The 23,519-nt window shown below is 33.7% G+C and overlaps 2 protein-coding genes and 1 non-coding gene across 7 annotated transcripts; 2 read left to right on the top strand and 1 right to left on the bottom strand.

Moving 5' to 3' along the window:
• The first annotated feature begins 2,297 nt into the window (after positions 1-2,297).
• TRNAH-GUG (transfer RNA histidin (anticodon GUG)) lies at positions 2,298-2,369 on the top strand. Its single transcript has one exon. It is a non-coding gene; the product is annotated as a tRNA-His (tRNA).
• A 989-nt stretch (positions 2,370-3,358) lies between these two features.
• On the bottom strand, positions 3,359-13,867 carry LOC133704258 (protein transport protein SEC24 A-like). Of its 5 annotated transcripts, none has more exons than XM_062129039.1 (14): positions 13,584-13,867; positions 10,719-11,851; positions 10,472-10,610; positions 9,524-9,714; positions 8,697-8,804; positions 8,396-8,599; positions 7,637-7,868; positions 6,859-7,008; positions 6,557-6,713; positions 5,866-5,993; positions 5,444-5,766; positions 5,173-5,361; positions 4,574-4,848; positions 3,359-3,722 (listed from the first exon to the last, which is right to left on the bottom strand). In XM_062129039.1, the coding sequence occupies exons 2-13, from the start codon at positions 11,793-11,795 to the stop codon at positions 4,615-4,617; spliced, it is 3,132 nt and encodes a 1,043-aa protein (XP_061985023.1). In that variant the 5' UTR covers positions 11,796-11,851; positions 13,584-13,867; the 3' UTR covers positions 3,359-3,722; positions 4,574-4,614. The 5 variants fall into 5 exon arrangements, with proteins under 5 accessions (XP_061985023.1, XP_061985025.1, XP_061985024.1 ...); XM_062129041.1 differs by having other exon boundaries at positions 3,359-3,730; XM_062129040.1 differs by having other exon boundaries at positions 3,359-3,780.
• A 6,092-nt stretch (positions 13,868-19,959) lies between these two features.
• On the top strand, positions 19,960-23,519 carry LOC133704794 (metal tolerance protein 11-like). Its single transcript, XM_062129788.1, has 6 exons — positions 19,960-20,219; positions 21,137-21,246; positions 21,327-21,572; positions 21,804-21,884; positions 22,034-22,267; positions 22,776-23,519. Exons 1-6 carry the CDS (start codon positions 20,054-20,056, stop codon positions 23,121-23,123), a joined length of 1,185 nt encoding a protein of 394 aa, XP_061985772.1. The 5' UTR covers positions 19,960-20,053; the 3' UTR covers positions 23,124-23,519.

A 23,519-nucleotide genomic window follows, 5' to 3' on the forward strand; every position in this document is an offset into this window, starting at 1 on the left:
AGGGAGGGTTAGTGTACACAACTCCAACCACTCATGTGCACATCATTCATTTCTAACAGTTAGTTAAATATTTAGAAGGTAGACACAATTCATACACTCAGTCAAATCACAAGCACACAGCTTCATGGAAAAGCCACGCAATAAAGAGGAGCTCGAGATGGCACTAATTTAATACAAGATTTTTTCACTCAATGGCAAAGAGATTTTCCGAGGTCATATTGAGCACAACAAGGGAATTAACAGAGAATTTGACCTGTTTCTTTCCACGCTTACGGTATTTATTGTTAATGACCATGCATTTACTTCGTGTGTGGGCGATTTAAGTGAAAATGTAGCTATTCTCTACCTCCATATCCCCCATCCCCAGCCCCGCTGCATCGCCTCTCTCTCTCTCTCTCTCTCTCTCTCTCTCTGGTCGACTAGGAAGTAGGAAGCGCCATCCAACTTATGATCAAAAGCAAAATTCTGACAGGCCACCATTATATGCATGTGAAAAAAATTATTTATCGTGAAATTTGATGGAATTATATGTCAGATTAATAAAATAAATAATAATTTTTATATAAAAAATAATTTTTTTTTGTTAGATTTAAATAAGATAATAGCCTCATTATGAATTATCTAGCTCAACCTATCAACTGGTTGATTTAGTTATATGAACTGGTCGATCAATTCATTTAAAAATTATGATTTTATGAACATATTTTTCTGGATATTATTTTACAAGTTTATATATATATATATATATATATATATATATATATATATGTGTGTGTGTGTGTGTGTGTGTGTGTGTGTATATATATATATATATTGTCTAACTTGTTAATTAAAAATTAAACTCCAATTAAAATCTCAAAAATAAATATTCATGTAATAGCTTACATTAGATTTTTAGTTTCAAATGACCGGTCAGTTTAATTAACTATTATAAAATGATTGGTCGGCTAACCAAAAAGTTTAATAGTTAAAAAATATAATATTTAATTAAATATTATGGTTTTAGATTATGAAATTAATAAAATATTATTGTTCTATAACATGACATTCAAAAAAACATAGTATTTCGTCTAAATTTTTTGTTTTTATGCTAATTCAATGTCTTTTTTTTGTGCTAATTGAACAGTTTATCCTTTAAATTCAGTATATTTTTTATTTAATATTAAGTAATTAATTCATTGTGACTTCTTGTTGTTGTAGATAATTACCTTTTAGCCATAGTGTAATGATTGCAGGATGGATTGATATGACAGACCTTAAAAACAACCTAAAGAATCAGGAGGAACCTGGATCAGTATCGTGTTTAAAATTGCAGTAAAAAATATTTTAATTATTTTTTATTTTTTATTTTTTATTTTTTACATTAGTATATTAAAATAATAAAAAAACACAATTTTTTTTTTAAAAAACACAATTAAACTATAAAAATAAACACAACCTAGTTTTATAAAAGTGAGTATTGCAAGTGGGGTAAGTTCTGTTTTTTATGCATTTTTAAAGTATTTTAATTGAAAAAATATAAATTATTTACTAGTACTTTTTTCATCATTTAACAAAATAAATCTTATGGATAATTATAAGTGATTCGTGTTTTTTTATAGATTCGGGTCCATCAAATGATACAGTGAAATCATAAATTATTTTTTAATTTTATGTGAAAAAAAATTACTTGCATGTTATATAACTACTTGAGAGTTATATATCATTGATTAAAATGTTAAGAATGTAATTGGGACAATAAATAAATTGAGAATTTAGAATATGTTTGATAGAGTTTTTTTAGATGTTTTTTTAAAATATTTTTAACTTAAAAAATATGAAATTAAATATTTTTAATATTGTCCGAAAATAATAACCAAAAACAATATGTTGAGTTGTATACAAGACTTGTCATTCTTGCCTTTTCGAAGGACAATCTCATCTAGTACATTTAATATTTGCCGGACATAATGAATATAAATGCCGCATATCAAACATGTATTGAATAAAATACATAAATAAAAAGCCAAAGACTGCTCCTTAAAAAAAATAAAAATAAAAACTAGAAAAAGGTCTGAAAAATTGCGTCGATTTCAATCTTCAATTTACAAACCATGAATTATATAGAAAAAAAATCCAAAATCAAAGAATTGAAAGTTTTGAGGATTATCAGATCTTCAATTTACAAACCATGAATTATATAGAAAAAAAATCCAAAATCAAAGAATTGAAAGTTTTGAGGATTATCAGATCTTCAGGGAGGAAATTAAATTAATAAATAGTACTAATATAGAATTCTGATATCCGGCTTATATCCCGTGGCTGTAGTTTAGTGGTAAGAATTCCACGTTGTGGCCGTGGAGACCTGGGCTCGAATCCCAGCAGCCACACTACTATTTTTTTTCTTCTTTGCCAGGCTAAAAATCTCAAGAACACCTCTCAGTCTTCCCATCGAATAATTTTTATATTAATTTTACTCCTGAGTTTTTGAAAATTTTCATTCATCAGAAGAACTGACACCGTTGGAAAAGAATTCCTATCTTTGGCCAGGATTTTTATCCATATTTAAAACATCAGATCCATATTTCCATCAAAATTATACTTTTATTTGTAAAAAAGATATCATTTTATAGATAATTTAACTGTTTTCATCAAGAAATTCTAACGAAAGTCATAATTAAGAAATTAAAATAGTTTGAAAGTAAATTTAATTAAAAAATAATTCAGATGCAAAATTAACATCACTCTAATATTTTGAGGATGTATTTGATATTTTCCCAATCTTGAATGGTAATAAAAAATATCAATTGATACAAAAAAAAAAGGAAAAAAAACTACGGCGTGCATGCTAAGAAATGGTTAGGATTTATTCATTATCGAAAAACATTTTTCATTTTCCAACTTCAATTTGTCTATCTCATTTCTTCATAAAAATTAGAAAATATATTTATTTCTTAAATTTTCTAACATCTTTTCAATTTCTTTATTATATATATTAATTTTGTTAAAAACATATATAGAAGATTTTCTCAGTATCTAAGATCTAAATTAGAACTTGGTTGGCAAAGAAACAATATTTTTGGGCAATTCACCATTAATTCTACTATTTTAATCTTTTACTTGACACTCATTTTTTTAAAATAAAATATCTAAAAATCGATTCATTAACAATCGATGTAAAACTTTTATTGCATCGCAAAGACCCATGAAAAGGTAGGAAAAGGATAAAACAATAGGAAAAAATAAATCAAATGACAACCTTAATTATTTTTTTTTTTAAAATCAAATAAACTGGACAAATGCCATTAAAATAAATCAACCATGAAAAGGCAGGGGGGGGGGGGGGAAGCAACCAAAAAAAACAAATGACAGCCTCAAATTCCTTGAAAAAATAATCAAATAAACTGGAAAAATACCATAAAAGGATTTTTTTTTTTTCACCAAATTGCTTTTCTAACTCTAGTTTAATCTCTCATAAAGGTGGTTTTTCTAACACTGGTGTTTGAATGATAGCATGTGTGGTTCTGCTCGTTACCTTTGGAAAACATCTTCAGAAGCACATAACTTCACAATTTCTTGAGCTTCTCCAGAAGTAAGAAACTCCTGTTCTGAGTACGATCATCAGCCTCTTCTGAAGCTGGAAGCAAATTTCATAACTGTCCACTTGATTTACACTTGGGACGAATTGTAAAATTTCTATGACAACACCTTCACTTGGATCTGATCACAGCTCTGAATCCATTCTGGTTTCCTTGCACGAAGAGGACATATGGCCGGGGTGAGGGGTATCATCTTGCAATTCTAAAATAGATCGATCCATAAACAAACAGTAACTATAGGAACAAGCATTGCTTTTAAAACACAAAATAATAAAATTGTTCTGAAGCACGAATTACAGTTCTTTAAGCAAACATAAAACATCTCTCCGAATAAATAAATGCCTAATGGACATTCAAAACTTTGAGTGCAGAAAAAACTGGGGATATAACACAACTATAACAGTTGCTGATGATAGTTACGTCATCAAATACCAAAAAAAAAAAAAGATACTGTTTTGCTTTTCAACATGAAAACTGGGGCTGCAAACTAATCACTATAGTAAATCTCCTCTAATTATTGAATATTGTGAAAGGCCAAACAAATGGTAGCTCTAAAGTCTATCAGGCGACCAGTCCAACTCAACCATCCACAATACTGACGGGAAGCCATGGTAATGTGCTGATTAATTATGCTTTTCGAACAAAAGGTTTCGTTTCTCTAGAGGTGTGGCACAGGCAAACCAACAATAAAACCCCTGCATAACGAAAGCTGTCAAGTTTTTGCAGGAAAGAATGAACGTCAAATTTAGAAACCATGCACCTAAGAATTCCAAGACGGCAAAGAAGAAGAGTGGAAAATGTAAAGCAGTAATTCCCCTTGGTAGAAAGTGGATGACATTACGTACCAAAACAACTGCATAATTTACGCCTTATCTTTTGCCATATTGAACAAGCACACATGTAGCCACTATTTTCATGCATGTCCTAAATAAGAACTGTTGTGTGCGCACTGGTGGGTAAATCATGTCAAAATAATTTCAAAGAAGTAACCTTACAATGAAATTAGCAGAAAACAGAAAACACCACTGGCTGCAATTTATGCATTTTGTTGGACCTGCCGATGTATTTGCACCATCCACTCACTATAACCACTGGTACCCCCAATCTGGTCCTCCACAAAATTTGTGAGAAGAAAGAAACCTTCTCTGGGCTGTTCACCTTGTCTCACAAGATTGCAAAGCTGATAATATGAAGGATCACTCTCTCTTAATTTCCTAAGCACCCCCATTAACTTTCTTGACATTTCAGTATCATGCTTACCGAAAGAAACCTGATTAGCACACAGCATAAAAGGAGGTTAGTTACAGTCCCGTGATGAAGCAGCTAAGCAAATGAAAGGTTAACTAAAGAACATTAAATGAATTAATCTACAAACTACTAGGTAGTTTATTGCCCACTCTTGACTTTTGATGGACATTTTTTGGATATGCATACACTCAATGGAGCTCAAGTAAAACAAGGTCATGTTAGACCCTCAAACCAATGTTGAAGAGCAACAGCATCCGTTTTACACAAAATGGTAAACGATGCAAGCTCAGAATGATTGTGAAAAGGGCCTTGATGTAACCTAGAATAGGATAGAGACAGTGCACACCTTGGAGAACTCAGCAGCAGCATCCTGCCCAAGTAAATTCACTGCTAAATCAGGTGAAAGCATTCTACCAAACCATACAACAAAGCGAAGACCATCATCATAGACATAAAGGCCTCTGGAGTCTAAGCTCGAGGCTGTCAATGGTAACCTTTTCATGATGTTTTTGAATTCGTCAGTTTGTGCAGATGGCTGCATTAATGCCATGGGAGATCCACCATTAGTGTTATGCAAAAATATCAACAGTACTGCAGGATACAGGAAATACTTTTACCTTCAAAAGATATTCATCTACTCGTATCAAGCTAGGGTATAAAAGCTTCAACAATTTTTTTACAGGTAATGCCATCATAGTGAATCCTGCTGCACAGCGATCATCAAGTTGAACATCAGTGTAACCTCCCCGGAGAGCTGCTGATTTACTAAGTGCTAATCCATACAAAGGCAATAACTTCATAGATTCTGGATATATCATTCTGCCTCCCAAGCGATGTTGAACAGCATATAGATTTCGAAATTCTCTAAGAGCTTTCACAATCCTCAACTGTACAGAGCTTCGTGCATCTTCCAGCTTGTGGGACAATGATTTCTCGATTGCTGCAAATTAATTAGCTTCGTTAGAAGAATCATAATGGTCACCTTATCCCAATTTCTAAAATCAGAGTCATCAATGAAATATGTCCAGATCAAACCCACCTAGCCTGGCAAACAAAGACACAATAGCACCTGTATCAGCCTGGCGGTACATCTCCCCCAAATCTGTAACCACAGGCACTGCTGCTGTGTGTACTCTGATACGCCTCTCTCCACATGAAGCAGTGTATCTTTTGACAGTTAAGAGAACTTCTGTAAACCTGTTCTTTCATACTCAATAATTCTACTGTACCATATTTGACTTAGAAGACTAATATAACCCAACGTGAATAGAGATGGCTAATCCTTGCAAAATGCTAAAGTGAAAAGAAGGATTGAGCATACCATGAGTTCAGCATAGGATCCTACAGCTAAAACTGAAAAATTTCAATAAATTGTCTCACAATGACGAGGAAACTTAATCTCACTGAGAAATAATGAGATTAATACTACATATACCTTTAAAAAATGAGCCCCATAGTTTCAATGTCAAAAACTATTGCAAAGATAAATGTAATCCCATTAACAGTAGATGGTTATGATACTTGTATAGAAATCTCTTTTTCTCATAATTTTAATTATGACCAACTTGGATGAATCAGCAAACAGCTCAGAAAGAATTGACTTTCGGGTGATATAGGAAACAATCTATGCATGATGACTCGATTTCTTATGGGAGTTCATAGTAAACATGTGCAGATGTATGGAACTCTGATGCAAAATTAGCTTCACATAATTCTGCTTAAAAGGATACAGCAAAGCAACTTGGAAATATACCGTCTGACTTGTAAGTAACGTCTCTTCAAGTGACAACTGCGCCCCATATGCTTTGTCACAATCAACAGCTGGAAGCGCTAACAAATCAGTGGACCTTAGCATGAAGTTCCCATGGTAAGATGTAAACCGAATACCTGGAAGCACATAGCAATAGAAGAAGGGTGTGGAATCAACTTTCCATCCATCAACAAGACCATACAACAAACCAAAGATGTATTCATACACTAGTATGTGTGCTCTAAAATATAGAAGGTTTTGGAAGAAATGTCAAGGACAAACCTTTTCCACATCTTATGCGCATGACAGCTTCCCAAGCAGTTTCTCTTGTAAGATCTCTAGCCAACTCGTGTCTCAACTTCTCTCCATGAGAGGCTGACTGGAAACTTGGATAGTAATATACCTGCCCTCCAGAATATTTTGCTAGAGCTCCTGTAAAGGGAGATGAAAATAATTTATAAAAATTGTCGATATTTAACTGACATTGATAAAACTGTTAAAAGCATCATTTAAGAACAAATGACCAAATGAATGAGACAGTTATAATGTTATATAGCAAGAAACAATCAGCAAAACAGTCAGAATTGCAAATGTGAAGATCTACTTTTAAATCAATTAATAAATGTTTCCTTACATAAGCCCAAGACACTCACAACATAGCTAAGCACACGTGCAAGGCCTATCAAATAAAAGAAAAATTGAGACCCTCGGTATAGCAAGAATCAACACTAACTAAACAACCCATATATGCACTGCTCTAAGTGTGTGTTTGGTAATGCAGTTGAAAGTGCATTTGTAAAGTGCCTTTTGTCCGAAAAAGCATCAAATTGATGCTTTTTGATAATTTTGACATCCTTGTATCAAAACCACTGAAAAGCACCTTAAAAGGAATCAATTTTGTGTTTTTTCATACAAAAAACACTTTGAAAAGATTAATTTTCTAAGAGATTAATTTTCTGTTGGCCTGTTAAAGTAAATCATAGAAACAAGCAAGATCAATTTTCTTTTCATTTCATTATTTCTTTGGCTGATAACAAGCAAGCTGAGATAAATATCGTACCTAAGGAGGCTATGTCGATATATTTATCACTGAAGGCATACACATTAACTCCTATCTGGTACTTGGTACATTCAGCAGCCATGTTTTTATAGAATGGATCTTCTGGAGTTCTTAAAGCATGCTCTTTATCAGTTCCATAAACACGAAGATCATCTCCGCGCAACTTTAAACGGCCTACACCAAGAGATGGCATTGTATTCTGAAAAATAAGCAGTTTCCCACCAAGCTGGCTCTGCAGAGAGAGGGAGGTGTTGATGAAGAATTAAATGGATGGCCAAAATACTTGAGAAAGGAAAAGCAATCAACAGTTACATTCCCAGCAGCAGCAAACTACACAGAATCCTGATAAATATCTAGCAAAGGTAACCAAAAGGAGGGATGAGCATGAATGTCCAGTCAAATTCTATTTTAAAAATTAAGACTGGCACCTATTTGAGATTTAATCAAAATCGTTTCTAGAATGAAAACAAATTCATTCCTGCAAAAAAACACTACATTATGCCTGCATTAATTGACCAAATGAGAAAAAAAAAGGGAGAGGAACAAATGATATCAAAAGGCCAAAAAATTATAACCGGTGTCAGGTTCTGTCATCGCGAATCATTGGTGAACCTCATTACCCTCATCATCAACTCGTTTCCAACCCCTTTTTCAAGCAATTTCTTACCCAATAGGAAATTATATTTGAGCAGCATGTAGGAATATTTAATCAAACCAATAAATGTATAAAGTTAGGAGCAGTGAAACAGAATAACACACCATAACCATGAAAGCTGCTTTTACAGCAGGGCCAAGAGCAGACTCCATATTCATATTGTCCTGAAACATGGAGGGTAAGCTATCGAGAAAAGCTTCCACCACAGGCTTTGACTCGGACAAGTTAACGAGGAGATCATCAGGCAAGGGAACAAATATGTCATCCAGATCTGAGACCACCATCATTTGAGGCTGTGTCAATGATGACTGCACCCAAAAATCCCACAATACATTCAGCTAATTGTTAGTGGAAAGAAAAGAAAACCTCAATAGCATAAGCTTCCATCAGATTATACAGACTGACCTTCATGTTGTAAAAATGTATCGTACTGTCAAAGGTGATAAACCCAACCTGTGTTCTGGGGAAGCCTGGTAACTCATCCAAACAGGACTTGATAGTTTGGGCCACAACCTGCATAGGGAACTCAAATGTAAGTTTTAATTAAGAATGCAAGAATACACATGGGCACAAACACTGCACAATGGTGGCCCTAGTTCTCAGGTCAGATGCCTTCCTCAAAATTACCCCAAAGAGTAAAGGTGAATAGACCTAAAGAACTTTTGAATATATCAATTAGAAGAATAAATACAAAATGGCCAAGACTTTTCAATCAATCATCCTTTGAAATCACCATTTTTAATAGGAATCTTGCAAGCCTTACTTTTACTTTTTTTCTCCGCTGTTCATTTCACTGACAGTAACCATATGCAAATCATTCTCTTTTATATAGTGCCACCTACTGACCCAGTTTTTGGATCGTTCCCTTTTCTCAACCATATTTAGGAGAGCACGCGTCAAACCACTTGCAATAAGTGTATGGTCCCACCACACAAATTCTAGAATCTGCAAAGAGGGTGTTGGCAGTGATCTGGTAGCTGACCAATAAATGGACTGCATACCACTCAAATAATAATCCTCATATGTTGTATATCATGTATTGGACAGAACAGCCTCCACATTTACTGTTCAAATTTAAGAATCAGCTGGTACAGACAAGTGCTCTGAAACAAGAAGCCATGGGGCAAAATCTGGAAGAATTGGCTTCAACAATACCACTTCTATCTCCAAGCGTGGAGACATCAATCAGAAAGAAATAAAGATGTATTAGAGCATTAGCTGGAAGAACTTACCTCAATCATACCACTTCTAACAGCAGATACTGAAACATCAATGAGAAAGAAATATAGTGGTGGCATTGGAGGCCGCACCATATATTCAGTTGGCGCAACAAAATCCACACTACCCTTTATAAGCTCAGGTCTCTGGTTCAAATCAATTCTCCTGCCAGTGGCATCTAGCTGAGCAAAATAGTCTCCAGGAACTGAATATGAGTGTTAAACCATGTCAGCAAATACATTAGCAAAAACAATGAATGGAGAATCTAGAAAGAAAACATGTGCACCTATTTATCAGAATTGAAAGGAAACAGTCTCATGCCCAGAGAAAGGGGGGAATAAATAAAAAAGAAATCCACAAAAAAAGAAGAAAAAAACCAATTAAACACGTGCATTTTTTTTTCATTTTCTGCAATTACAGCCAGTCTTCAAAGGCAAAGAAAAAAAACGTTGAGGAGAGAGTGCAAAAGCCACAGTAAAGAGTTCCATATACAGAAATATTAATGCACGTAGCTAGTGCAGCTTTTCAATTCCCAGTCTTGGAATTCATGGCATTTTACATGTACTTATAGAAGAATACTCCCAGCAAAGGAGCACCTAAACACCATTCAACAGCAAGCAGTTGGGTGAGGTGAACCCAACAATAAGCTGGGAAAGCTAAAACAATCAGCAATTATTATGCCAATTGAACCAAAAAAAGTAGTTTTCCTTTTACATTACAAATCAGCAACAAGTTGTCCAAAGTTTGAATGTAGAATTCATTGCCCATAATTTGTTTTCATACTACTTGCAAAAAGAAGACTAAAATCTTAAAGCATATATTTAGCATCAACTTTTAGCAATAGGCAAGATCCAACAGAATACTCAAGGACACGGATTGCAAACATGTTCCCTTTGTAGGTTCCCTAACATCACCAAATAGTATATCATATCAGCGTCCTTTAGAAGGTACTTCAGATTTACCGTCATTAAGCAGAGCACAGATGTTGCATCGCCACTTTCTTCCAGAATCTGTAAATGTCACATAGGGATTTACATACGTGCGACATCTTCTACAACGAATAATGCCAGTTGAGACAAAATTAATTACTGGTACCTCCTCCTGTATAAAGGAAAAACAATGGCCAAGACAGATTAGAGGAATTATCAAACAAGCAGTAAACAAAGCATATCCAGATTGCCATTTGACTTCAATTTCACAGACACTAACCCCATCTGGTGCTTCTGCAAGAGGGCAAACAACTGCTCCAAGAGGACAATGCCACCTCGAGAGCAAAGATTGAGAACTTGGAATAGCAGAAGTGGTAAGCCGAAGATATCTAGGATTGCAATTCATGGAGTATGCTTCTCCCAGCGAATTTGGCTCCACATCACCATCCAATGGCCTCGGCAATGCTTTTGGATCAAGCCCTGAATCTATTGTGCCAGGAACAGATCCGATAGAAAGCGATCCGAAATCTTCAGCCAACCCTTGGATGCCACCTATAGGAGGTGCAGAGCCTGGATGTTGGATTTGATCCCTGGAATGCAATCCAAAAGGGGCGGCTATTGGTGGAGGTTGAGCAAAACCTCCTTGCTGGGGATGAAAAGTGGGAGGTGGTGTTGGTGTGGGTGCTGCATAACTTCCTTGTTGAGCTTGAAAGGGGGCCATTGGAGGAGCTTGTGAAACTGCATTTGCCTGCTTTACATATCCTGGCAAGGGTGGCTGCAAATTGGCCCTGGAAGCAGAATAAGATGAATCCATAGAGGAGAAAGGTGGCTGAAAATTTGCCCTGGAGCCAAAAGATGATGAATCTGAGGGCAATTGAGGATTATTTGCTCTTGATGGCGGAGATCCCATTGGCACTGCATGTACTTGTGGCTGAGGATGAAAGGAAGCCGGAGATGGCACTTGACCTGCAGGAGGTTGAAATGATGGTTGGCCAATGGGTGGAGCTCGGGGAGGTGGAGCTTGATGAGCAGAGGGAAATTGTGGTGTTGGATAACGCTGGAAGGGGGGTCCACCGATGGGTGGGACATATGCTGTTGGTGGAGAAATCACAGGAGGATCATTAAACCTAGCAGGGAGATTGTTAGGCCTGTACCCAGAGGCCTGTGGTCCAACTACAGGTCCAGATGACACAGAAGGCATGGCGTTTTGGGGAGGTTGAGCTGGGGGTCTAAAGCCTGAGGCCTCTGATCCCACCACTGGGCCAGATGCTGAAAATGGTGTTGTTGTAGGAGGAGCAGCAGCAAAAGGTGAACCGGTCAAAGGGAAATTTGGACGACCAGGATTTTCAGTCCCCATGGTTTTCAACAAAACAATTTTATCTGCTCAGGATGATTACGCTTCCATAGCTAAACCTGCCAGAACAAGCAATAGAAAAGTTGTGATACTCTTAGACATAATCACAAAAAGCAGTACAGCTAAACTAGAAATACATAGCACTTTAGAAATGTTGAAGTACAAGCAATTCAGTTGATGAACTCAGGATGCATCAATCAAAGTCAAACAAAACCAGAAGACATAACATTTATGTTGAGCAGCACAGGGGGGCACGTAAAGAGTTATTTGAAATACTGTAACCACTGCAGAAGAGAAGAAAAGATAACGACTGCAAATGACAACTTTTAGACAAATAATTTTGCAAGGAATTGATGGGTCCAATTTTTAAATTTTATTGACATGGATGTGAGCTGTGTTTTATTTTGTAGACTAAAGAGAATGAATAGGACTTCCTTCTTTGCGTTTCAGCAATTCAGACCATTGAAAGTATAGTGCTTTCTCCAACTAGCATTTCATTAACTTTATTGGTGCGAAGCTAGAAGAGCTTAATGATTGTCGATTCATATTTTACAAGTTTATATCTGCATTTCAATTCATGAATCCCCAAACCCCTTGAATCCTACAGCCCTAAACCTGACACATCCCTGCATCAAAAAGAGCACAGCAATCCTGCATAATATGAACTAAAAATGCTCCTATTAACACAACCAAACTGAAGCATGATAAAGAAACCAAAAAATTACCCTATTACATGCAACTACTTCGACAAGCAGTAAGTTTTTACTATTAACTTACTGTCAAATTCCACTCCACCCAAATGCTCCAGTGCCACTTCTACATAAGATATCACGGTCTTGTCCCATCCCAAACTCACTAAATGCATCATCAATAAATCCTCCTCCATGATGAGGGATAAAAAGACTCTCTGGAAATTGTCAAAGACAAAAACCCCTATCCAAATGTCCCAACCATCAAACAACATGCACATGACTGTGGTAGATTTAAATAGATTTTACAGTACAATCTCTTTGTTTCACGAGTATTCCACCGACCTAGTTTGTATTAAACATAATAATCATTTATTCTCGTTGCTTTCATCTCTTTACCACAATTGTTTCTCCTCTTTATTCTTTTTTTGTTGAATAAATGGAAACTCTGAGCAAACATAAATCACGTGATAAGTTACTCATAGTAACTAATAAGATCAAGATATCTCAAGATGAAAAATCTATTTCCAACAAGGATCACCTTTCCATTAGACAGCCTATTAGAGTATTAGCTACATCTTCGAGTTGGGCCAGACTCTTGCAATGTAAGTCATAAATAATCTTGTACCTCATGAAATATTAGAAAAGACATCAAACAATAAATACTATTTCAAAGGCAACACTCCCATCGCCCACTTAATTAATAATTAAGATAAATTCTTAAAGATTAAAACCCTGATATTCGCTCAAGCTTCGCAATTCGGACTTCAAATACATAATAACAAAAGAAAATCTATTGAGCCCGGCTACATTAAGACATCGATAAAGCACATGCAATTGAAAACTCAGCAAGAACTGCCTATCTTTTCTCAATTAAAACAACAGCACAGTTGACAAATCAGGGCAAGAATCGCGAGTTTTTTCTTTGTAATTCAATTCAATATCACAATAACACACACTTGCAACAACAAAACAAATTGATAAATTGCTATTAACGGTCAATTATTTCACATCTTTCAAAAGATCCAATGGCAGATACAATTCCTTCCCAAATCCTCTATAAAATTCATCAAAATTGAGATACAGCAATAAAGATCCTTACCGAAAAGTTCAAGCTCTCGAATTGCGCGGGGGACCGTACTCGCAATCGAGCAAGATTCAAACACCAAATCCGCGATGCTAAAGAGAGAGACAGGTAGAGAAGGTGAAGGAGAAATAGAGATCGATTTGATTGAGAGATTGTGAAAAGGAACCCTAGATAGATCCAATCAGAAGAAGGAAGAGGAGAGGAGAGGAGAGGAGAGGGCAGAGAAGACAAGAATTAATTTGGTGTAAGAGAGAGAGTGGTATCAAAACACAAAACTCTTGCGATAGTGTGGTATTAGGAATTCGTTTTACTGTGTTTGTGTTTTTGTTTTAAAGTATTTTCGAAGAAATTTAAAAATATATATTTTTTATTTTCAAAAAAATAACTTTAATAATATATATATTATTTTAATATGTTTTCAAATAAAAAAATTAAAAAAACATTATGTTAATTTGCTGAGTTGCGTTTAATAATAATATCATATAATTTCATATAAATTAAATATATTTATTTATATTCCATAAATTCCGATTATTCAAGACATAGCACAGCACAACCTAGTAAACTAGTAACACACTAAAAATGATATACAGGATGATTTAGAGTGTTGGGATTTTTATTATAAAAAAAGCGCAGAGATTTTCACAAAAAAATAAAAGGGGTCAAGATTTCATTTTTATAATTGCAAGAGCCATGTCCCTTATTTTGCCTTGGATGGTTGCGAAGAACGAGTGTTTTAACTAGGGGAAAAAAATTGATTTCCAGTAGGAGTAGGAGCAGGGGTGCAATCATGACATGATTTCGAATGAAATTAACTTTCTGGTTTAATCGTGGCCAACAAACAGGAAAAACAATCCAGAACACTACAAAATTACAATAACCTATAAGTTATTTTATTAAAACTAGAAATCAACCAACCAAATCTGTTTCTGCTCACAATTAACTCCTCAAAATTTCTTACACACACACACTCACACGCATAGAATTTAGAAGAAGTCTGAATTACATTCTAAATAGTGTTTTTAAAAAATTTTAATTATTTTAATTTAATAATATTAAAAATGATTTTTAAAAAATACTATTTTAATATAATTTTAAATAAAAAACTACTTTAAAAAATAATTATTACCGCATGAAAAAACCATTCTAACCCGGTGATCTCGTTGGATCAACTTGAATCGTGGGATGGGCTTCGGCCTTCAATGCCGCATAATTCTCTTCGCGACGAACCAGGCCTCCCAGGTTTGGGTCGCAGTCGAAGAATTATATAACCAGGTCCTCGATGCTAACAAGTACCAGCCCAAGACACGCATGTCCAGCAATCATTTCACGTCACTGATTGCTATAATTTGAAATTCAGGTATTGTGGTTGATGATTCAGATTATATTATTTTTATGTTTTAAAAATATTTTTAAAAAAAATAATTTTTTTATTTTTTTAAATTAATATTTTTTTTAGTATTTTAAAATTATTTTAAAATCTCAATATCAAAAATAATTTTTAAAAGATAAAAAAATCACATTTTCAAACAACTCTCACTGTTCATGTGATGTTTCTAATGTTAATAATGAAATGGCTAGTATTTTCAATTTATTTCCGAAGTCTCCAGTATTTAGTTTTCTCGGTCTATCTCATAAATTTTGGTGCAGAGTATGAACCGAGTATTATTACGACTATGTTTGAAAGTGTGAGTGGTTAAAATTAATTTTTTATTATTTTAATATTTTGATATTATAAATAAATTTAAAAAAAAACATTATCTTAATATATTTTTTAAAATAAATATTTTAAAAAATAACTACTATCACACTTACAAACACTATCTATTTAATATTAAACATACGTGCCAAGATGAATTTAAATGATATTATATTTTAAGTGTTTTTTTTTAGTGTTTGAGCTACAAAGACACAAACTTGTATCAAGAGAAGGAAAAAAGATTACCAAATATTGTGTTGGTAGTGTGTTTTTTTAAAACAAAAATTAAAATATATTAAAAAAATCAAATTTTTTTTTTGATATTGACAAACCAAAACTACAAAAAAACAGTAAAGTAATATTAATTAAAATTTAAAATTAATTTTTTATGTTTTTTATTATTTTAATATATTGATATTATAAATAAATTTAAAAAAACATTATCTTAATATATTTTTTTAAATAAATATTTTAAAAAATAACTACTATCACACTTACAAACACTATCTATTTAATATTAAACATACGTGCCAGGATGAATTTAAATGATATTATATTTTAAGTGTTTTTTTTCAAGTGTTTGAGCTGTGAAGACACAAACGTGTATCAAGAGAGGGAAAAAAGGACTATCAAACACATAATATTGTGTTGGGAGTGTGTTTTTTTTAAAAAAAAATATTTTAAAATATATTAAAAGAAATTAAATTTTTTTCTGACATGGACAAACCAAAACTATAAAAGAACAGTAAAGTAATATTAATTAAATATTTTTTTAAAACCCATCGAAATATAATTTCAAATGAAAAAAAAATACCGGACCCCCCCATCTCTCGTGGTGTGGACCCCCCTCGATTTCTTGAGTGTCTCGAAAAGAGGGTGAGTTGTGATTTCCTTGTCTCTCCACGTGGCTTCTTTTTATTTTTTTCTCTGATCGGAATAGAATATTGCATCAACTCTCTCTCCCTCCCTTTCATGAATCCAATCTTGGAAATCCGAAAGCAAGACAAGACAGCATGCCAATCCCTGGAAAACTGGAAAGTCAAGAGAATTAATATGTAGTCTTTTAGAATTGAAATGGAAATGAAAATATCTCACGACAATGTTAGTCACTTTGCTGATATTCTAGAACCAATCAATATTAGATCACGAGTGTATTAGAAACGGTGTGAAAATAAGTAAAAAAATCAATATAAAATAAACTAACTTGAATAATTTTTTGAATTTTTTAAATGATTTTGATTTGGATTTTTTTTAAAATCCGATTTGGTTTTAAGTTTTAGAAATTAAAAAAAAAACTGAATTAAATTAATATGAAAATACTCATTGCAAGCTTAAAATTAACTATAAACTAAATACTCATTGAATCAAGGTCTATAAAAATAGTTTATTAAAAAGTTCATGGATTAAATTGAATTTATTTAATTTTAAAAGTTTGATTATTTCATTCAATATTGTTCATTTTTTTAAAATGTTTAAATTTAATATTTTATTAAAATTAAACTCTTGAACCAGCACACGTTGCTTTTTGAAAAAAAGGAAAGGAATCCTTCTATTTCAAATTGCCACAAGAATTGCAACTTGCTACAGCAAAGATTGCCTTGTCTTTTTTATTTTCATCATCATATCATGCTTCTTGATATTTTGCAATCAAAATCAAAGTTTTCATTTTCAAGTCATAATGGCAGAGACAAGGGTGATGTTACAAGGAGGTATTTGAGATTGTAATGCAATGTAAGTTAATTTTTAAAATAGTTTTTAATTATAAAATATATTAAGATATATATTTTTTGGTTTTAGCGTAAGAATATCAAAATCATTAAAAATACTATAAAATATATCAATTTTTTTATACTATAAAATATATTAATTAAAAAATATATCAATTGTTTTAGTATAAGAATATCAAAATCATTAAAAAAAACTAAAAAAAAATATTTAATATTTTTTAAAATAAATAATATTATATATATATATATATATATATATATATATAAACAGAAACAATAATAATATCAAGCACCTCTTAAACAATCACACCCACGTGCTCCTTGGACGACCCTGGAATTCAAAAGGGCCAGAGTCAAAAATCCAACACCCGATCCAAAATATCAAACTCGGACCCAGCAACACAATAAGCTTCCGGGAGGAAATTATCATTGGTCAAGGACCCACTCTTGATTCATTCTGACTCATTCAGAGCCCTGCATGTGTAACTTACCTCTACACGACATCCTACTCCTTCACACCACCTAGCACGTGTCTTACCTACAAGACCATTAATGGACCCCTACGTAAACAACATAATTTTTCTAGAGGATATAATACTTTGAATAAAATGTTCAATTATCATAAAAAAAAAATAATGAATTAATATAAGAGCATTTTTTGTGTGGATAAAATAGCTCCTTTTTTTTATGTTGAGGTTCAAAACAACAAAATTTAATTAATGTTACGGTTTATAAATACAATGTCTGTTTAAATACTGCGGTTATAAATTATTGGTAAAATAACATATTTTTTGTTGTCTCGATTCATAAACGTAACATCAATTAAATTCCATGGCTATCCAGTCAACTGTTTCATAATAGTCAGTTAAACCAGCCAACCAAATGACACGTAAATACAGAGGTAAGTTATTGTGTGAATAGTAAAATCTTAAGATATTAATTACAGTCTGTTTTTTAACATGTAGGTTAGATAAAGATGTACATCTTGACTCGCCAAATATACTTAAAAGAAAAGGTTTATAAAATCATAGTTTTTATATGGATTGGTGGACCAGTTTATACAATTGAATCAACAAGCTAATTAGTTGAGCTAGATGATTCGTAGTGAGACTATTGCCCCATCTAAATATAACAAAAATATATATTTTATGGATTTATTATTTACTTTGTTAATCTGATATTTAATTCAATTGATTATTTTTATGGAGTTGAAAATTTCATAATCTTAACAAAATTTGGACAGGTTTTTCTCTATATAGAAACTATATCTAAGATTTTGTCTCACTTAAAAAAACTGCAAAATATTGCAATAATCAAACTCAATAAATTATCGCATTTTATAATCACGAGTAGACCCATTAATGCAAATAAAAAAAACATATATACATGCAAAATAAATCTCAAATGTTTAAATAACACAACATTCAAGTAATGGGAATCCCATGATATATAAACATGACTTGCACATCTATCTATATCTATGTCGTCTATTAGACGAGTCTAACTCAACAATGTAACAGCTAGATTTAGTTATTGCACTTGCCCGAGCGACCTCGTTTTCTGTCGAGATATCATCAAGAGTTAACCTATTTTCAAAGGTTTTAAGTTCAGTGTGGCAAACATTGAACCATTAAGATATACAAGTGTGACTTTTATTTACCTCATCAATATTACAAAGCATGAATATGGCCTCTCGACACTCCTCTGGCCTGAAGCCAATATAATATTAATAAAACATTGATGTCAAGTTAAAAGATGAACACATAAAACCCATCGTTTAACCTATACTTGTTATAAAGAAATTAAATTACTTACAGTATTTTGAATCTATTTGACATGTTGCTCGTATTGCATGTATTCAGGTGGAGGAACTTGCTCGGGATCTAAAGTAGGGGATAATGATTTAATTTGCACTCAATGGACGTGGACCTAAATGAGTGTGTATTTTTTTAACATGATAGATAACAGGTAAGATATGAAAACTGTCAAATCTGACCCAAACTTAACTTGAAATAAATATCTATACTATAAAAATATATTGTAGAATATTTCGATTTTTTTAATACAACATGATATACACATGCTTTAATATTCACATAATATATGTGTATACGCGCGCGCGCGCGTGTATATATCGTTTAATATAAATATACATACTTCAAATATATATGCATTAAACATTTTTATTTTTATTGATTAATAAAAAATAGTAGATAATGGATATCCACTTGATACCCGAAATCTGATGGCTATTTTATGAATATCTAAATTTCTTACCCGATGGATAATAAGTAGGGTATGATATCAAGAAATATGACTCGCGGGTACTCATTGCAATCCATAATCCAGAGTAGTGACCCGACGTGTGATACCTGTATCAAATCAAATACTCGTCACATGTAATCACGAGATGCATTTAAGTAAATATCTCATTTTTCTGTACATCTCGCAGTGATATATAAGCTCTATTACGACTTAACCAGTCGCTATCATCATTTTTATTTTGATGAATTATAGCGTGCAAAGCATAACTTATATTGATGTTGGTTGTAATGTGTTATTTGTACCTAAATCGAAGCATTACCTAATCTAGACAACATAACTCGACTATTTTAAAAAATACTAGTAAGATCATTGATGTCCATATATCCATATTGATAATACAAATAGTTAGAGTAACCGCAAATCTTTCATCCTAGTAAAGTATTAACATGACTTTTATACTAATTAATTGTATTTTTTCTTTATTTAAAATAGTATTGAATTGTTTAATAATTTGAATAGATTCATGCGTAGTTATTTTTATATTGTTATTTTTATTCAATTTATTAATTTTTGTATTTTTAAATTATTTAAATCATCCCTTAAATCAATAACTTCAAACTTTTTTTTTTAAACCTAAAACTCCTTTTTTTTTCTTTCAAATCTATCACTTTTTTCTATATAAAGGGAGAAGCACGGGTAACATATCCAATACCATCTAAATACAACCCACTTGTAAAGAGCACACAGACACCACCCAGGCTACAAATCACCTTCACCAGAAAATCAACCCAAAAATGGTGGAACCGGTGAACAACGAGAACGAGGAGGAGCTTTCACTGCTGTCTCCAAACAACAAAGGTGACGGGTCGTGGCAGTTAAACTTCGACGGGTATCAGTTATCACCCGAACGCAAAGAGAAAAAGCCTCCTCGCGGAATTCATGATTGTTATGGAGTTTTAGGTATTTTTTTTAAAAAAACTTATTTTTTATGTAGTAATTAGTGTTATTAAAGTAACAATAAACTGTCATGCTTGTTTTGCTTAATCTCGTTGAAAATGTTTTTCTTTTCTGGTCTTAAATGGCAATATTCGGTCAGATTTTCTTTTTGTTTTTTCCTTGTTTGGTGTCAAAGTACTGATTTTTTTCAAGTTTGGCGTATCTGGGTTTTTTTCTCGGGTCACAAAAAAATGTGTTTGATCCTTTTTTGAACGTTTCTGGGCTGTTAAGATGGTACCGTGAGTGTTTGGCTCCAGCTGTGTAAATTACAGCAGAGGTTGGTATGAAAGACAAATCCGATGGGTTGGTGTTTGACTGGTAGGATTTTATATAGGTGACTTAAAGTGTTTAATTAAGCATGAGGTTTTAATGGGAAAATATGACAACAACTTAAAGTCTCTAAGCACTAATGTAGGTGAGTTAGATTTGATATTGCCAAATCTTTAGCTTACATGTTTATCTCCCATCCTTTGTAGTGTGTGTGCGTGTATAATCGGAGTTTGAAAAGATAAAAAAACGAATTGGGGCTGCTTGGTATGTGTTTTTTTTATTTTTTATACGTGCATATGACGATATTCCTTTTCCATTTATAGGATGCTTAACACTATAATTGATTAAAAAAATGATTAGATATGGTGGATTGAATTAATGAAGAACTAATCATGATTTATTGGCAGGGGTTTTAGTCGCAGGTTAGTTTTGATAACGTCATGAGCTAGAGTCTATGATTCAAAAGTTTTGGCAAAGCCCTTCCTTTCATGACTAGGCTTGAATAGTCGTCTCTTTGCAGCTAATGTTAGTACCTTTAATGTAAGGAAAAATTATTGCTATGGATAATGGAATATGAGTCATGTCCCGACCATTTTGCTTGATGGCTTTAGGTCCTGAAGATGACATAGCTGAGTACTATCAGCAGCAGATGGAAATGCTCGAGGGCTTTAATGAAATGGATGCTTTGGCAGAGCGTGGATTTATTCCTGGAATGTCAAAGGTTTGTGTGGCTTCATTCCCTTTGTATCAGTGCATGACTGATGGTTTAAGCTGAAATTTTTGCCGTTGCTGTTGTTGCAGGAAGAGAAGGAAATTTTGGCTAGAAGTGAGACCTTTGCAATTAGAATATCAAATTTTGCAAATATGGTTCTTTTTGTAGCCAAGGCTTATGCATCCATCAAAAGTGGTTCATTAGCCATCATTGCGTCCACTTTGGACTCTCTTCTTGATCTTTTGTCTGGCTTTATCCTATGGTTTACTGCATTCTCTATGCAAACACCAAACCCTTATCAGTATCCCATTGGAAAGAAACGCATGCAGCCTTTGGTCAGTCCTCTATCAATTATGCTTTCAATTTCCGGTCAAATTTTCCAGTACGAATGCAATAAACTTCATCATGATCTTCATGCTGTTTCATTGCTAAGTCTTTTCTTCCTTTTCTGTTTCATTATTGCTATATGCCTGAATAACAGTGGGCATATTTCTCTTTTCTGCTTATGAATATGGAAGTCTGTCTAATGAAATAATAGATTTCCCAAACTTGTGAATCATATGCAGGGGATTCTTGTTTTTGCCTCTGTCATGGCAACTTTAGGATTGCAGATTATATTGGAATCAGTGCGCGCATTGCTGTCTGATGTAAGTGGATTTCATTTTTGGAAATTCACAATTTTCAATGTTTTCAATCAACAAAGACCTTATTATTTCTTGAGACGGCAGGGACTACTAGGTGTACTTGTAAGGATGATGTGTGACCACATCTCACATTTCTTGTAATGCTCTTCCAGGAGAGTGACTTTGATCTGACCAAGGAGCAAGAGCGCTGGATTGTGGGCATTATGCTATCAGTGACCTTGGTGAAACTTGTGCTGATGATTTATTGTCGCTCCTTTACTGATGAGATTGTCAAAGCTTATGCCCAGGATCATTTTTTTGATGTTATTACAAATACCATTGGCCTTGTTGCGGCACTTCTTGCTAATTACTTGGAGGACTGGATGGATCCTGTTGGTGCTATAGTTGTAAGTGATTGCACTCCCTCCCTCCCCTGCCTGTTCATACTTTTCTCTGCTCTTCTTTGGCATCAGGGTAGCTCTATTCTATTTGAATTCAGCACTAGTAGTATACATAGTAGCTATCTAGAATGGTTAAATCCATCTACAGTCTTTCTGGTGCTTGCATTGCAAACTGAGTCTTGATTTCTTTGGCAAACGTATCTGAATCTATCACTTACATATAGCTATCTGTTGGACTCTTGAGATGCTCAACTGTTACAAATGAGGACAACATTATAGATGAGTGCAACTATCCTGCTCTCTTCTGTTTATATTAAAGCAATAGGGCACGCAGAATGATTATGCTTCTCCATAAGGTGAAATTGACCACATCGAGATTTAGAGCTCATAGATGCAGATTTGAATCTTTCATTTGGTAGCCTTGTTTTAGGGAATCAAATAAGCTTAATGAAAACCTCTGCTTTTACTTACTGCATCTGCACGTGCTAAAAAAATGTGTTTGATATTGGTGCAGCTGGCCTTGTACACCATTCGCACATGGTCAATGACCGTGTTGGAGAATGTGAATTCTCTTGTTGGAAAATCAGCTACACCAGATTATCTACAAAAACTAACATACCTTTGCTGGAACCATCACAAGGCCATTAGACACATTGATACAGTTAGGGCTTACACCTTTGGGTCTCACTATTTTGTCGAGGTTGACATTGTCCTGCCTTCGAGCATGCCCTTGCAGGAGGCTCACGACATTGGGGAATCTTTGCAAGAGAAGCTCGAGCTACTGCCAGAGATTGAGCGTGCCTTTGTTCATCTTGACTATGAATACACCCACAAACCTGAGCATGCACGGTCGCACTCGTAGTCATAAATGGTTGTAGGTGAATATGATCTCTTTATTGCCATGCTTTGGTCTGTATTTTGATTCATCTTCCAACATGATCCACCGTGCATGTATCCATGCAAGCTAAGCCTAATGGAGAAAGTAATTGCTGACAGAGTTGTATGCAAGATGTTTAGCAAATTAGTATTTCCCATTAGCAGTTTGGCACAAATGTTTTTCAAATTGGAAAACTTTGAAGAGCTTAAACGGGAGACAATAGATAATTCTAGTACTGCAGTTTACTGCCGGATTCCCTGTTTGAGAATGAAGGATTTGTAATGATATAGCCAGTCGGCCTGCTGTATTCTTGGACTGGTCATTATGTGAACGAACGACCTGTTTCTAGACCTATATATGAAAAATGAGGTTCTCTTATTA

Source organism: Populus nigra, chromosome 10 (genome assembly GCF_951802175.1).
Source record: "Populus nigra chromosome 10, ddPopNigr1.1, whole genome shotgun sequence".
Classification (NCBI taxonomy): domain Eukaryota; kingdom Viridiplantae; phylum Streptophyta; class Magnoliopsida; order Malpighiales; family Salicaceae; genus Populus; species Populus nigra.

Bases quoted from the DNA above. Each gene is read 5' to 3' on its own strand.
- LOC133704794 (XM_062129788.1), top strand. From the start codon at position 20,054: ATGGTGGAACCGGTGAACAACGAGAACGAGGAGGAGCTTTCACTGCTG. The intron at 21,247-21,326 runs GTTTGTGTGGCT...CTGTTGTTGCAG, and splicing joins TTATTCCTGGAATGTCAAAG to GAAGAGAAGGAAATTTTGGC. The intron at 21,885-22,033 runs GTAAGTGGATTT...ATGCTCTTCCAG, and splicing joins TGCGCGCATTGCTGTCTGAT to GAGAGTGACTTTGATCTGAC.
- LOC133704258 (XM_062129039.1), bottom strand. From the start codon at position 11,795: ATGGGGACTGAAAATCCTGGTCGTCCAAATTTCCCTTTGACCGGTTCA. The intron at 8,600-8,696 runs GTCAGTCTGTAT...TTTTGGGTGCAG, and splicing joins TACATTTTTACAACATGAAG to TCATCATTGACACAGCCTCA. The intron at 5,362-5,443 runs GTAAAAGTATTT...GCATTAATGCAG, and splicing joins TAGATGAATATCTTTTGAAG to CCATCTGCACAAACTGACGA.